Source organism: Pseudorasbora parva, chromosome 18 (genome assembly GCF_024679245.1).
Source record: "Pseudorasbora parva isolate DD20220531a chromosome 18, ASM2467924v1, whole genome shotgun sequence".
NCBI classification, from domain to species: domain Eukaryota; kingdom Metazoa; phylum Chordata; class Actinopteri; order Cypriniformes; family Gobionidae; genus Pseudorasbora; species Pseudorasbora parva.
In genome coordinates, this window is record NC_090189.1 from 3,050,858 (window position 1) to 3,067,211 (window position 16,354).

The following is a 16,354-nucleotide window of genomic DNA, read 5'->3' on the forward strand; positions in this document are numbered from 1 at the left end:
AGTGCATATTTGAGTGTGTATGTGTGTCTGTGTGTGGTGAGTGTATATTAGAGTGTCTGTGTGTGTATGTGTGTGAGTGTTTATTAGAGTGTGTCTATGTGTGTGAGTGCATATTTGAGTGTGTATGTGTGTCTGTGTGTGTGAGTGTATATTAGAGTGTGTCTGTGTGTGTGAGTGTATATTAGAGTGTGTATGTGTGTCTGTGTGTGTGAGTGTATATTAGAGTGTGTCTGTGTGTGTGAGTGTATATAGAGTGTGTCTGTGTGTGTGAGTGTATATTAGAGTGTGTCTGTGTGTGTGAGTGTATATTAGAGTGTGTATGTGTGTCTGTGTGTGTGAGTGTATATTAGAGTGTGTGTGTGTGTGTGTGTGTGTGTGTGTGTGAGTGTATATTAGAGTGTGTCTGTGTGTGTGAGTGTATATTAGAGTGTGTCTGTGTGTGTGAGTGTATATAGAGTGTGTCTGTGTGTGAGTGTATATTAGAGTGTGTATGTGTGTCTGTGTGTGTGAGTGTATATTAGAGTGTGTGTGTCTGTGTGTGTGAGTGTATATTAGAGTGGTGTCTGTGTGTGTGAGTGTATATTAGAGTGTGTCTGTGTGTGTGAGTGTATATAAGAGTGTGTCTGTGTGTGAGTGTATATTAGAGTGTGTCTGTGTGTGAGAGAGTGTAGATTAGAGTGTGTCTGTGTGTGTGAGTGTATATAAGACTGTGTCTGTGTGTGTGTGTGAATGTATATTAGAGTGTGTCTGTGTGTGTGTGAGTGTATATTAGAGTGTGTCGGTGTGTGTGAGTGTATATTAGATTGTGTCTGTGTGTGTGAGTGTATATTAGAGTGTGTATGTGTGTCTGTGGTGTGAGTGTATAATTAGAGTGTGTATGTGAGTAAGTGCATATCAGTGTGTGGTGTTGTGTGTGTGTGTGTGTGTGTGTGTGTGTGTGTGTGTGTGTGTTGTGTGTGTGTGTGTGTGTATGTATTAGAGTGAGTGTGAGGTGTAGCTCTCTGTCCATTTTCTCTCTCTCTCCTATACACTCCACACACAATCACACACCCACCTACACTCTCACACACCCACCCGCTCTACATCGCTATACGTGGCTGTATTGTGGCCTCAGGGCGTGTGGTGTGTGTGTGTGTGTCTAATTGCACGTCCGTGTTTGAGGGGCTCCTGCGGTACACACACGTTTGGTAACAAAGAAGTCCCCATCCGACCGCACCCCACACTTCCGCAAGCAAAGACCCCTCCAGGTCTCTCAATGACTGTGTGTGGTGTGTGTGTGTGTGTGTCTTGAGCACGCGTCCCTTCAGCACAAGGCCCTGACCATGACCCTGGTCACACACACACACACATTTGTGCTCCATTCAGACACTTCCAGTGCTCACAGGACGCAGGAGCACAAAGCCGGAGCTCCTCCAGCGCTGCCGCTTTAATTCAGGGCGTATGATGTGCAGGTGTCACCATGAAAACTCACATATTTACAATAAATTCAGACCTTTTAGTTTGTGTATCTGAAACAAAACAACATATATTAAATAATAGATATATATTATATATCTTAAGTAATCTTGCCTGGTTAAAAAAGGTTTTATATATATATAACTTGCAAAATAGTAGGTGTCCAAATACTTATTTTCCTCACTGTATTTCTAAAGATTTGCTTACATTTTATACAAAAATACTGATTATTATTTTTCTTTAATATTTTTAAGGATTTACTCAAATTGATTATATGGAGTTTTAATTTATAATGAAATTCCTGAATTCCTGAAATTTGATTTATTTAGTTTTAGAATTTGAATTAGTTTTATTATATAATAAAAGTCATGAAATTAATGATCCTAATCGCTCATATTCTCTCTCTCTCTCTCTCTCTCTCTCTCTTCTCTCTCTCTCTCTCTCTCTCTCTCTCTCTCTCTCTCTCTCTCTCTCTCTCTCTCTCTCTCTCTCTCTCTCTCTCTCTCTCTCTCTCTCTCTCTCTCTCTGTAGGTTGCCTGTCGAACCTTCCACCCAACGCTAAGAAGATTTGTAACTCGTATGAGGAGCGGAGGAAGCAGGCGACGGCCATTGTCCTGCTGGGCGTGATCGGGCCGAGTTCGGCGCTGAGATCGAACCTCCCAAACTCCCGTCGCGAGCTCGAACCAGCACTCAAGCGCCCGAGGGCTTCGGCCTGACCAGCGGAGGCTCCAACTATTCACTGGCCCGTCACACCTGTGAGTACACACAACATAAACTCTCTCACACTTACTCTCAGACACTCTCACACATACTCGCACATACTTACATACACTCTTACATACTCTTACACACTCACTTACTCACACAGACACTCACACTCACAGACTCACACACACACATATATGCACATACACACAGGCACTCACACACACACACATACTCACATTTACTCACATATACTGTCACACTCCACACACTCAAATACACTCATATACTCACACAGACACTCACACACACAGACACTCACACTAACAGACTCTCACACACACACATATTCACATACACTCAGACAGACACTTACACACACACACACACATACTCACATACACTCTCACACACACACACATATTCACATACACTCCTATACTCACACAGACACTCACACACACAGACTCTCACACACACATATCTTAGACATACACTCAGACAGACACTTACACACCACACACACACACACACACACACACACACACACTCACATACACTGTCACACACGCACACACTCAAATACACTCACATTCTCACATTGACACAGACACTGACACATACAGACACTCACACACACACACACACATACTCACATTTACTCATATAGACTGTCACACACACACACGCACACACACACACACACGCACACACGCACACACACACACACACACCAAACTCAAACACTCCTATGCTCACACAGACTCTCACACACACAGACACTCACACTAACAGACTCTCTCACATATACACATACACTCACACACACACACACACATACTCACATTTACTCATATAGACTGTCACACACACACACACACACACACCACACACACACACACACACACACACACACTCAAATACACTCCTATGCTCACACAGACTCTCACACACACAGACACTCACACTAACAGACTCTCTCACACACACACATACACATACACTCACACAGACACACATACTCACATTTACTCACATACTCTGTCACACACTCAAATACACTCACTTACTCACACAGACACTCACACTCACAGACTCACGCATACATATATTCACATACACACACAGAGACTCACACACGCAGACACTCACACTCACAGACTCACACTTATATTCACATACACTCACACAGACACACACACACACACAGACACTCACACTCACAGACTCTCACACACACATATATTCACATAAACTCACACAGACACTCACACACGCACACACACACACATACTCACATACACTATCACACACGCACACACTCAAATACACTCATATACTCACACAGACACTGAAACACAGACACTCGAAATTACAGACTCTCACACACACATATATTCACATACACATTACACACAGACACTCACACACACACACACACTCATACTCACATTTGCTCACATAAACGTTGTACCAAGCATTGGGAACTTTTGTAATGACACGTTTGGCCTTTAACTTTTAAATGCATCATTATATTTAAACTGCAAACACACGAGGAGAGTGTTTTTTGCAGTGCAAGGCTCTCACACACACTCCGGCCCGTTCTGATGAGGAGTAATGTTGCTTTAATTGCTGCAGACAGACCCGAGAGCAGGGACTCATTCCTATCCGCCGTTCTGGCTTTCTGAGCGTCTGTGTTTGCAATAATCACACGCCTCCTCAAAAACACGTCACCCGGACGGCTTCTCTGCTGACTCGGGCTCTTTTTAACGGAGTGATTAACAGATTGGGTCCCTCGGGACACCTGCAGTACACACTTCATTACTGTAGTGTTGAACGTCTGGAGGGTTTAGTGCCCTGAGCTGAAATGATGATGATAGAGGTCACAGACCAGCGGCTCAGTCAGCTCAGGCTGAAGAAAACACACACACACACACATTTATATCGCACATATTATTTCCTCTTTAGATGGTCGTCTCATTCCTCACTGTAGTTCAATACGTGCAGCCTGAACACCTGTGTGTGTGTGTGTGTGTGTGTGTGTGTGTGTGTGTGTGTGTGTGTGTGTGTGTGTGTGTGTGTGTGTGTGTGTGTGTGTGTGTGTGTGTGTGTGTGTGTGTGTGTGTGTGTGTGTGTGTGTGTGTGTGTGTGTGTGTGTGTGTGTGTGTGTGTGTGTGGGCATGTTTTTGTGACATGAGGACACAAATGTGTATTATAGCGGCAAAACAAGCTTCAAATTTCCAGTTTTGTTTCTTGGCCACTGTAAAAGGTGATGATGCAATATTTCGGAAGCGTTCAAAGTAGTATGAATTGAACCAAAGGGGCGTGTTGATGTTTCTTAATTAAATCAAAAATAAAGATGCATTGTAGCATAAAACAAACAAACAACTGCAAGGCCGCTTTCAGGCTTTCTCCATGTGCACGGTCAAAAAACTGTGTGCTCTTGCACCAGCGCCCCCCTCCTGTCTGGGGTGGCCTATCCATTTAAACATTCACCTATAGAGGGCACACCAAGCGGCAACCTCCCGCGATCTCTCTTGAAGCCAATACGGAAGTAATGTAAACTGCAATTCTTCAACCGGCTCCAGAAGGAGCAGAATCTCATTGAGCCCCATGTTAAAATTCTCAACTTTAAAGCAGAAAAAAACATGTTTACAGTCTGGTACAAATTGTGGTTTTGGCCTTTACGGCTAATTTTGATCTTCATGACGACTGTGAGGGGGGTGAATTTTTTTATAACTCATTCGTTTACGTTATATAAAGCCTTAAAGTTCTGGATAATTAAGGGCGGGGTTACTTTGAGTGACAGGTGGATAGCCATTTATCTGCCGTCCATAGTTATTGCGTCACCTAAACTCCGCCCACATCCCGCCTCTTTGCCCATTTTCTGTTATCCGGGAGTGACACGCGATGACTCGCTCGCAAGATGGCGACGCCCAGCTCGCCCATACTTTAAGCTTCAGAACGGCTTATCGGAATCCTACGGGTGACGTCAGGGACACTACGTCCATATTTATTTACAGTCTATGGGGCACACACTCAAATAAATAAACAATGAATAATACAACAACAAAATTATATTTAAATAAACAAATTGATAAAAAAAATTAAATAAACTAGTTACTATGGCTCCTTCTATGACACAGGTATTACAGGAGAGGGTGAAATATGAGGACATTACCCATGTCCCCACTTTTCAAAAGGCTTATAAATCACACAGGAGGAGTTTTTATGAGAAAGTAAAAATGCAGAATGTTTCCTGTGATGGGTAGGTTTAGGGGCAGTGTGTGTGTGTGTGTGTGTGTGTGTGTGTGTGTGTGTGTGTGTGTGTGTGTGTGTGTGTGTGTGTGTGTGTGTGTGTGTGTGTGTGTGTGTGTGTGTGTGTGTGTGTGTGTGTGTGTGTGTGTGTATGTATACAGCATACCAATCAGTCATGACATTATGACAGGGGCCAGCCTTCGCTCCCCACTAGGCATGTGCCGATATCAATTTTTCATGTTGCGATTAATTGATGAAGTTTTATCACGATATTGAAATAAGTTGCAAAAAAAGTGTTGCCATAGCATAACAGCTTTAAGAACTATTTTTGTAAGAACAAAAATAACTGAATGTTTAAATACAATAATGCACCAAAAATATATACAGCTCTGGAAAAAAAATAAGAGACCCCTCTTGAGAAATCAATGTTATGTGGTCTCTTGATATTTTCCAGAGCTGTTAAAGTACAATTTTCAAACAGATTAAAGTGCAAAAGAATTAGGCTATAAAGAACAACAGGTAGGCTTACACATTACAATAATGTCTCATTATTTAATGCATTAATTAAGATTGAGCAATAACTACATTTGTTACAGAAAGTATGTTTTTGGTAATGTTAGTTAAGAAATACTGAACATTGTTAGTTTTATCTTAGGTCCATTAAAAAAGTTATTTTGATTTTGATTTTAATGTTTTTAAAAAGTAACTAAGAAATTAACATAGAATGATTAATTCTTTATAAGTATTTTTCATTGTCAGTTTGATGATAATGAATTAACATGTTAACTAATGAAGTCGTATGTCTCAAAGTTTTACTGAACAATAACAAATAATCAGAACAGTTCTAATCATTAGGGCATGTTGTAGTCCAGATTAAAGCATAAAAATGTTTAAGTTTGAAAATAAATGGCCTATTAAGTCTTTAAGTGTTAAGTATTTGGTGCTGTGATGAACAACATTGAGATTACAAAAACGAATGGCTGTTTTAAAAACTACACACGTTTTGTTTGTTTGCTGGTTTCCGGGGTAACCGGCTGCATTCTGCAGGTCATCAGCGCCCTCTGCTGTCACTGAGCGGCACTTCAGCAGCGCGTCAGGTTCAGTCATGTGCAAACGCACGTTGGGCTTGTTTATATCTGGGCGCGTGTCCCTTTGACGCAGAATACAGCGGTGTTGAGCATTGATACGGTTGATGGGCAAAGTATTCTTGAGTGCATTATAAAAAATTATAAATTGTTAATTATTATTTACGATATTTTAAAGTGCCCACGATAACTATCGTGCATATTCATTATCGTGATAAATCGCATTATCGAAAATCGGCACATGTCTACTCCCCACGTGCATCAATGAGCCTTGGCCGCCCATGACCCTGTGGCCGGTTCTCCACTGGTCCTTCCTTGGAGCACTTTTGATAGATACTGACCACTGCAGACCGGGAACAGCCCACAAGAGCTGCAGTTTTGGAGATGCTCTGACCCAGTCGTCTAGCCGTCACAATCCAGGCATAACATTATAACTACCTTCCTAAAATTGTGTCCGTCCCACTTTTTCTGCTAAAACTGCCCTGACCTGCCGAGGCATGGACTCCACTAGACCCCTGAAGGTGTGCTGTGGTATCTGACACCAAGATGTTAGCAGCAGATCATTTAAGCCTGTAATTTGTGAGGTGAAGCCCCCATGGATCGAACTTGTTTGTTCAGCACATCCCACAAGAGCTGCAGTTTTGGAGATGCTCTGACCCAGTCGTCTAGCCATCACAATCTGGCCCTTGTCAAACTCGCTCAAATCCTTACGCTTGCCCATTTCTCCTGCTTCACACACATCAACTCTGAGGACAAAATGTTCACTTGCTGCCTAATATATCCCACCCACTAATAAGAGCCGTGATGAAGAGATCATCAGTGTTGTTCACTAATGTTATGCCTGATCAGTGAATATATATTTATATATACATTTTTATTTTTGTGTATGAAGCTTTTATGTTTTACTTTGTTTTAGCTTTCATTCTTTTGCAAATTCTTATTTTGTTTTAAACTTTAGTTCTTTTCATTTTAAGTGTCTTAAATTTTGCCCTATTTTTATTAGCAGTAAAAATCTTGTTTTTTAAGTGAGTAGTGAGCAGCTGACTTTTGTAGTGCATTCTGGGATGCGATCGATTCAGTGCACCGGAATATTTTTGACAATCTCCCTTTTGACCTCAGGAGTGCATTCAGACTGTGTGTGTGTGTGTGTGTGTGTGTGTGTGTGTGTGTGTGTGTGTGTGTGTGTGTGTGTGTGTGTGTGTGTGTGTGTGTGTGTGTGTGTGTGTGTGTGTGTGTGTGTGTGTGTGGTGTTTTCTGTCTTCAAGGTCAGTTTGATGGTCAAAGCGTCTGAGACCTTTAAGAGAATCTGAACCCCCGTGTGTGTGTTTGGGCTCAAAGTAGACACATGAGTCTTACTTCTTTACCTTTATAAAGAAACAAAGCTGTTTGCCTGAAGGCAGTGACAAGGTCAGCTAGGAAAACAGGCACACACACACTTTAGAAGTCTCACACACTCAAGTTCTCAAGCACTTTTCACTTTATAGGCCAGACGCGTGTGTGTGTGTCTGATAGACTCTTTTAATTAGTCCATACCCAGGGGCAAAAGAAATTTTGTAACATCCCACCATTTCAGTGTGTGTGTGTGTGTGTGTGTTATTGGTAAGTTTGTGCTGTGAATGTCTCGAGGGTCTCGAGGAGCAATTAGACAGTTGCACATTTTAATATGCCGAGCGGTTTTCACACACACTTCTGCACAGCTCTGAATGAGATTCCAGTCATCAGTGTGTTTTAGGCACTCGATTAAACCCAAAGATAAATAATGAGAGGAAGAGATGTTTTATTGGCGTTACAGTAACACGATTTTAGAGTTAAATGTGTTTAGTTGTTTATTTTTTACATTTATTTACTTGTTTAAATATTCACTCAAACTGGACATTTTACATTCAGATGTCATTTTAAAATATATATATAGAGAGAGAAAGGTTATCTAAATAATATAAGAAACCTTTGCTGTAATGCTCGATATATAAAATATTAGATATTATTATATTGGTGTATCCAAGTATTAAAAATAAAAGTCAATATCGATTGATAAAGACTATTAAAGCATTGCTGAAGTGAAGCACCTTGTAAAAGTAAATGGAGTAAGAGAAGCAAGCCCAACACTGCAGTGACAGGAAGTGATGTCACATTAATGCAGTGCAGCGTGTGTGTGTGTGTGTGTGTGTGTGTGTGTGTGTGTGTGTGTGTGTGTGTGTGTGTGTGTGTGTGTGTGTGTGTGTGTGTGTGTGTGTGTGTGTGTGTGTGTGTGTGTGTGTGTGTGTGTTGCTGTAAATCCAGTGTGCTGAAGGCATTCCCTGTTTAGACACCCTTTGTTTCTCTCTCTATCTCTCCATCTGCCGGCTCTCTTTCCAGCTCTACTCTATTGATTTTAACTTCACTTTCGATTTGACCGGGGAGAGAGAGAGTGAGAGACAGACAGACAGACAGACATAAAGAGAGAGAGACAGACAGACATAAAGAGAGAGAGACAGACAGACAGACAGACAGACAGACAGACAGACAGACAGACAGACAGACATAAAGAGAGAGAGAGACAGACAGACAGACAGACAGACATAAAGAGAGAGAGACAGACAGACAGACAGACATAGAGAGAGAGAGACAGACAGACAGACAGACATAAAGAGAGACAGACAGACAGACAGACAGACATAAAGAGAGAGAGAGAGACAGACAGACAGACATAAAGAGAGAGAGAGAGAGAGAGAGAGAGAGAGAGAGAGAGAGAGAGAGGGACAGAGGGGGGGGGGGGGGGGGGGGGTCAGAGGGTCCTGCAGTTATAAGGCCACTGGAAAAGGCTAACTATAATAGGACCAAAATCTTGTGTGTGTGTGTGTGTGTGTGTGTGTGTGTGTGTGTGTGTGTGTGTGTGTGTGTGTGTGTGTGTGTGTGTGTGTGTGTGTGTGTGTGTGTGTGTGTGTGTGTGTGTGTGTGTGTGTGTGTGTGTGCACGCATGATGGTTTCCAGTAAAGCGCTTGTGGGTGTAATGACTAAAAGCTCTCGCTCTCTCTCTCTCTCTCTCTCTCTCTCTCTCTCTCTCTCTCTCTCTCTCTCTCTCTCTCTCTCACACACACACCCTAATTAGCTTCCTGTGGCCCGGCCTCTAATGTGGCATGTTTATTGCTTTAACTAACCACTCATTAGCCCAGCTGATGTTTTGTCAATATTAATTCATCCATTTAAACCAAGTCAAGTCTTAAACAAAGATGTCCGCTCTGAAAAATGGACTCGACCTGTTCGGGACGGCCCAAGCACCAAGAGACAGTATCCTCTCTTGGCTGTCTAGCTTACTTCTTCCCACTTCAGGAAGTGAGGTGTAGTTATACATCTCCGTATGGCTTTTAATCTCGAATCCGGTCCACATCGCAGCTTATTCTGACAAAGTGCCGCCCACTTAGACAGGAAGACATTTGAGGGAAGACAAGGGGCACAAGATATTTTGTTTAATTTTTCAAGACATTATTAGGAACCGTGTAAATTATTAATTAAACTATCTTTACATAAGCGTATGTGATTGTTTAAACGATGGTTTTATGAATAAATTAGACTGAGTTTAATCAAGTAATCCTGGCTAAAGCTCATCAGAAGATGTAATGCTCTGAGGTTATTCCCACAATTTAAGAGCAGTGTTTAAGGTAAAACTCACACATCTCTCTCCGCTTCCACGGCCGATGGATTTGTGCCGCGGTGTTCCAGAATCAAAGGCCGGATTAGTTTGAGTGCAGTGTGTGCTTAGTCTACAAACCGCACTACTCTTAAACCTCCAAGCTCCGCTCCGCAACACACACCGCTGCATCCGAGAACAAAGAGCCGAATCCCTGGAGCGCCGGAGGAAAAAGGTGCCGCGGTTCAGGGCACAGGGAGGTTTGATACGTCAGGCGGGATGAGTCCGGTCAGGAGGAGAGACACCCAGAGTTCAGATCAATGCCTTTTCTGAGTGTGTGTGTGTGTGGGCATGTTTTGGAAAAAATATCAGGAGCAAATATAGAAAATATAGGTTTAGGAGTTAAATGTGTTTAGTTGTTTATTTTTTACATTTATTTACTTGTTTAAATATTCACTCAAACTGGACAGTTTATGTTCTGATGTCATTTAAAAAAAAAAATATATATATATATATATATATATAGAGAGAGAGAGAGAGAGAGAGAGAGAGAGAGAGAGTAAACCTTTACTGTAATGCTCGATATATAAAATATTAGATATTATTATATTGGTGTATCCAAATATATATATAAAAAAATCAATATCCATTGATAATTTTGAAAAAATATAGGTTTAGGAGCTGTGTGTGTGTGTGTGTGTGTGTGTGTGTGTGTGTGTGTGTGTGTGTGTGTGTGTGTGTGTGTGTGTGTGTGTGTGTGTGTGTGTGTGTGTGTGTGTGTGTGTGTGTGTGTGTGTGTGTGTGTGTGTGTGTCTGTGTCTGTGTCTGTGTCTGTGTGTCTGTCTGTGTGTCTGTGTGTCTGTGTCTGTCTGTCTGTCTGTCTGTCTGTCTGTCGATACTGTGACGGATCCTACTCTTCCTGGTTAAGGACAGTGGTCACCAGCATTTTCAAGCCAAAGATCCCTGACCTCAGTGTTAATCAATCAATCAATCAGCTTTATTTATATCGCACTTTTACAATGCCGATTGTGTCAGAGCAGCTTCAGTGTTAAACAGGACAATATTGCAACAAAATTAGATTCAGCTGTACAGTCGTTCTGGAGTAAACAGTGATGTTGTCAGCTTATTTTAATTTATCATAGAGCAACAATGTTGGCAGATCAGTTTTATAGTTTATAGAATTAAATAAGACTTGATACATTAATTTTATTTGTATATTTAGTTGAATAACTTGGATCATAATGTTAGTGTCCCCAACTGAGCAAGCCAAGCCAATACAATTTGAACACAGTAAGTACATAGTACTTAAGGCCACCTAATATAAAGTGGGGCAACAATTTTAATTACATTGTGTCATTTCAATAACTTAGCTTTGTCAAATTGTTACATAAGACACACCTGAACAAAAACGGATGAACTGAATAAAAATGGAAATTCACTTTCTGACAGTAGGTGGTGCTTATGGAAAAGAAGCTTTTCTTTGGGTGCCGCTGTGAAAATGCCATCGAAATTATTCTGAAGACAGACAGTTTTGTTCAGAGATACATTTATTTAAGATAGGTAAAAAAAATTAGTTGCGATTAATCAAAGAGTTATTGTGACTTTTTGCTATATCCAGCAAATTCTGATTGAACAGTGATTCTCACAAAACTGTATTTTCTGCAAGCGTTTTTCAAGGTAAATTATTAATTTTAAAAAAGGACATCAAATGACCAGATGATATTTGGTTATTTAATATAATATAAATGAGTTTACAAGTCAAGTTGCAATACCCACATGGAAATGGCAAAAAAAATAATAATCCAACTTCCTTGACCTGACTGCATATACTACAGTACACGGATCCATTCAGAATCACTAAACACGACAGATCAGAACATTATCCTGAATGTGTGTGGAACCAACGTGGATATACGGAAACGTCTCTGTGCATAAATACAATGTGCCGTCAGTGCGTCGAGAGCACACATATATATTTGTTTGAGCTTCAATACTAACCGACTCACGCATGCTTACTGTACGACTTCTGTACGTCACCATGATCGCCTTTACCTCGATTGCAATCCTCATCTAAAATTCATTAGCGTGTCGCTGGTTTCCTAGCCTGGATGCCAGCCGAACTTACACAACATTTGAGCTCGGGCAGTTCGGTCTGGACTCGATCCATAGAGGGGTAATTATGGCTGAACAGAAACTGACCAATGAAATCATCAAGGGCGGGCTTTAGCCGATGATGGACAGATGATCAACAGTAACTGACCAATGAGATCATCAGGGCGGGCTTTAGACGATGACGGACAGATGATCAACAGTAACTGACCAATGAGATCATCAGGGCGGGCTTTAGCCGATGACGGACAGATGATCAACAGAAACTGACCAATGAGATCATCAGGGCGGGCTTTAGCCGATGACAGACAGATGATCAACAGTAACTGACCAATGAGATCATCAGGGCGGGCTTTAGCCGATGACGGACAGATGATCAACAGTAACTGACCAATGAGATCATCAGGGCGGGCTTTAGACGATGACGGACAGATGATCAACAGAAACTGACCAATGAGATCATCAGGGCGGGCTTTAGCCGATGACGGACAGATGATCAACAGAAACTGACCAATGAGATCATCAGGGCGGGCTTTAGACGATGACGGACAGATGATCAACAGTAACTGACCAATGAGGTCATCAGGGCGGGCTTTAGACGATGACGGACAGATGATCAACAGAAACTGACCAATGAGATCATCAGGGCGGGCTTTAGCCGATGACGGACAGATGATCGACAGAAACTGACCAATGAGATCATCAGGGCAGGCTTTAGCCGATGATGGACAGATGATCGACAGAAACTGACCAATGAGATCATCAGGGCGGGCTTTAGCCGATGATGGACATATGATCAACAGTAACTGACCAATGAGATCATCAGGGCGGGCTTTAGCCGATGACGGACAGATGATCAACAGTAACTGACCAATGAGATCATCAGGGCGGGCTTTAGCCGATGACGGACAGATGATCGACAGAAACTGACCAATGAGATCATCAGGGCGGGCTTTAGCCGATGATGGACATATGATCAACAGTAACTGACCAATGAGATCATCAGGGCAGGCTTTAGACGATGACGGACAGATGATCAACAGTACCGTAATCATCACGTCATCAAAGGGGCTTGGGTTATATTTGTTCTAATCCTAAACGGAGAGCTTGTTTGTATCTGCATCACCTTCACTATTTCTTTCAGAAATGATGATCATGTTGGTTAAGTTCTCTGTGTATCAATAAATTATTTAATTTTTTCACAACACCGGCAAAGATTGTTTATTCCAGCGCGCGTGCAGACAGGGTTGCCAAGTTTTTACAACAAAACCTGCCAACTACTAGCTCTAAACCAGGGATTCCCAAAGTGTGGTGCGCGCACCCCCAGGGGTACGCGAGCTGCCACTAGGGGGTGCGCGAGAGGAAAAATGTAATGGCGTTTTTTTTAATGGGATTTTCCATACAATAAAAAAAAAAAAAGACAAGATGATCTTGGAAGATTTGGTTTCAAAGTGAAATGTAAAAGTAAGTGAGTTTGTCATTGTGTGTTGTTGTGTTTTTCATTAAGAATAATAGGCTAATGAACCCACAGTTCAAGCAACCCGCCCTCGAATCGGCACTAATTCAAAACTGAAACTAAAATCTACTTGGCCGCGCAGAGCGCGCATTTACTGACGAGCTGACATTCACGGTGTGCGTGCACTGGCGCGGTTTCAGTTTATGTATATGGAAGCTTAACTTTCATAGGAATTAATTGAAAGCACTCCCTTTGCTCGGCTCCGTTATCTCGGCGGCCTATTGCTGCAATGTTTATTTTATGCGGCTGAAAATAACCGTGCTTTCTGTTACTGAGCATGTGTCTACACATCCTCTTAAAAGTGGAAGCTTGTTTTTTTAGTGGGTATTGGGGGTGCGCGAACCCGTTCGGGACATAGAAGGGGGTGCGCAGGTAAAAAAGTTTGGGAACCGCTGCTCTAAACAATAGCTTCACAGGGGGTTCTCCGGGGGAAAAAAATTGCGTTTGGGGGGTAAAATGTGTTATTTTGGCAAGGTTGTCTGCTAAAATCCGCACTCATGGGTCTGTATATCACATAATAGTCGCTTCAACAAACGGACATGGTAAATAACCCGGAGGAAAAAAACGCAGACTTGGCAACACAGAGCAGTTGAGCTCTGTTTGCATCTGACGACTAACGTTATGCGTCGCTCCGCTGCTCTGATTGGTTGTAGGTCTGTCCAATCGAGGTCTTTCGCGGTTGGGTTGAAGCACGGCCCATAATCACAGCCCAATGGAGACTCATATTCTGACTAGAGCTGAGGATGACCACGTCAGGTTACTGTTTTTCTCTATTCAGCCGAGAAATGTTATCTGCGTATCATCTGGTCATACAGGGGTTTCGTTCAGTCTGTACAGCGCAATGTGTGAGGGCTCGCCTCATCAGAAACGCTTTAAGAAACCCAGCACACATCTACACACACACACACACACACACATGTTGGTCTATGTGGTTTACAGGGACTCTCCATTGGCGTAATGGTTTTTATACTGTACAAACCGTATTTTCTATCCCCTTACACTGCCCCTGCCCCTAAACCTACCCATCACACACACACACACACACACACACTGCCCCTAAACCTACCAATCACAGGAAACATTCTGCATTTTTACTTTCTCAAAAAAATAGCTCATGCTGTATGATTTATAAGCCTTTTGAAAAGTGGGGACAGCTGGATGGTCCCCACAATGTAATATAAACAAGGGCACACACACACACACACACACACATACAGACGGATGAAGTTAGTATCTGCTGAAAGCTTGGGCTGGAATCTGTCTGCATCAATTAGCTCACCTCATTGTTCTCGGCTGCTGCGGTAATTACCCGGCGACCTGTTGCTGTTGCCACAGGCCCGAGAGCAGACGCAAATAAATCCAGACGCGCGGCAGATAATTGTGTCTGTGATTATTAAGCAGTTGATCTATCACAAACTACATAAACATTGATCAGATCAGCTGATGTGCGACAGATTTTGTGTGTGTGTGTGTGTGTGTGTGTGTGTGTGTGTGTGTGTGTGTGTGTGTGTGTGTGTGTGTGTGTGTGTGTGTGTGTGTGTGTGTGTGTGTGTGTGTGTGTGTGTGTGTGTGTGTGTGTGTGTGTGTGTGTGTGTGTGTGTGTGTGTGTGTGTGTGTGTGTGTGTGTGTGTGTGTGTGATGGGTAGGTTTAGGGGCAGTGTAAGGGGATAGAAAATACGGGTTGTACAGTATAAAATCCATTACGCCTATGGAATGTCCCCATATGTCACAAAAATAAACACAAGTGTTTGTTTGTGTGTGTGTGTGTGTTGTCGCTCTTACACAAAACACATGCATTATGCACAAAATAAATGCATTTAAATGTTTTCACAAACAAAACACAATCACAGTGGGGTTTTTAAAAAAAAAAATCATGAGTAGCGTAGTTGAACTTTATGCAAATGAGCAGCGACACATGATGATCTTCTAGCAACATCAGTGACTTCACAACCTCCAGCGCTCTAATAGCTGTCAGTGTGAGTGGTGCTTTAGTGTGTGTGTGTGTGTGTGTGTGTGTGTGTGTGTGTGTGTGTGTGTGTGTGTGTGTGTGTGTGTGTGTGTGTGTGAGTGTGTGTGTCACATGTGGTGACCTCTACCCCCTCACCCTCCCACACATATTGACAGTTGCCATGGATACAGCATGTGTGGTTGTTGTTGACTAATAGATGCCAGCGACCGAGTGAACAAACCCCTCGTTAGAGCTCAACTGATGGACACACACACACACACACACACACACACACACACACACACACACACACACAAACACGATAGAACACACACTAGCATTCAAAGGTTCAGGCTCGGTAATATGGACAACAGTTTGTGTCATTTTTAAGGTTATCTTTTCATTTTTAAGGTTATCTTTTAATTTTTTTTAAGGTTTATGTTTACTAAATAAATAAAAAATTTAATTGGGCCTTATTATTGTAAAGATAAATATATAAATAAATGATCAACATTTTATGTGTTCAAATGATTCAACATAATTTTTGATTATTAAAATATTAAATTATCATTTTAAAATAAATAAATTCATATACATTTATATTTACTCATGTATTATAAATATATTTAAATGTGTATAAACAATATGTATATAATTTAATGTTTTTTATT

At 41.8% G+C, this 16,354-nt stretch overlaps 1 protein-coding gene across 1 annotated transcript in view; it reads left to right on the forward strand.

Annotated features, from left to right (window-relative positions):
* The window catches only part of LOC137046941 (WD repeat-containing protein 7), a 169,008-nt gene that overhangs the window by 119,570 nt on the left and 33,084 nt on the right, over positions 1-16,354 (forward strand). Inside the window, 2 exon segments of the mRNA XM_067424450.1 lie at positions 1,987-2,085; positions 2,088-2,210. Coding sequence (XP_067280551.1) covers positions 1,987-2,085; positions 2,088-2,210 — 222 coding nt within the window.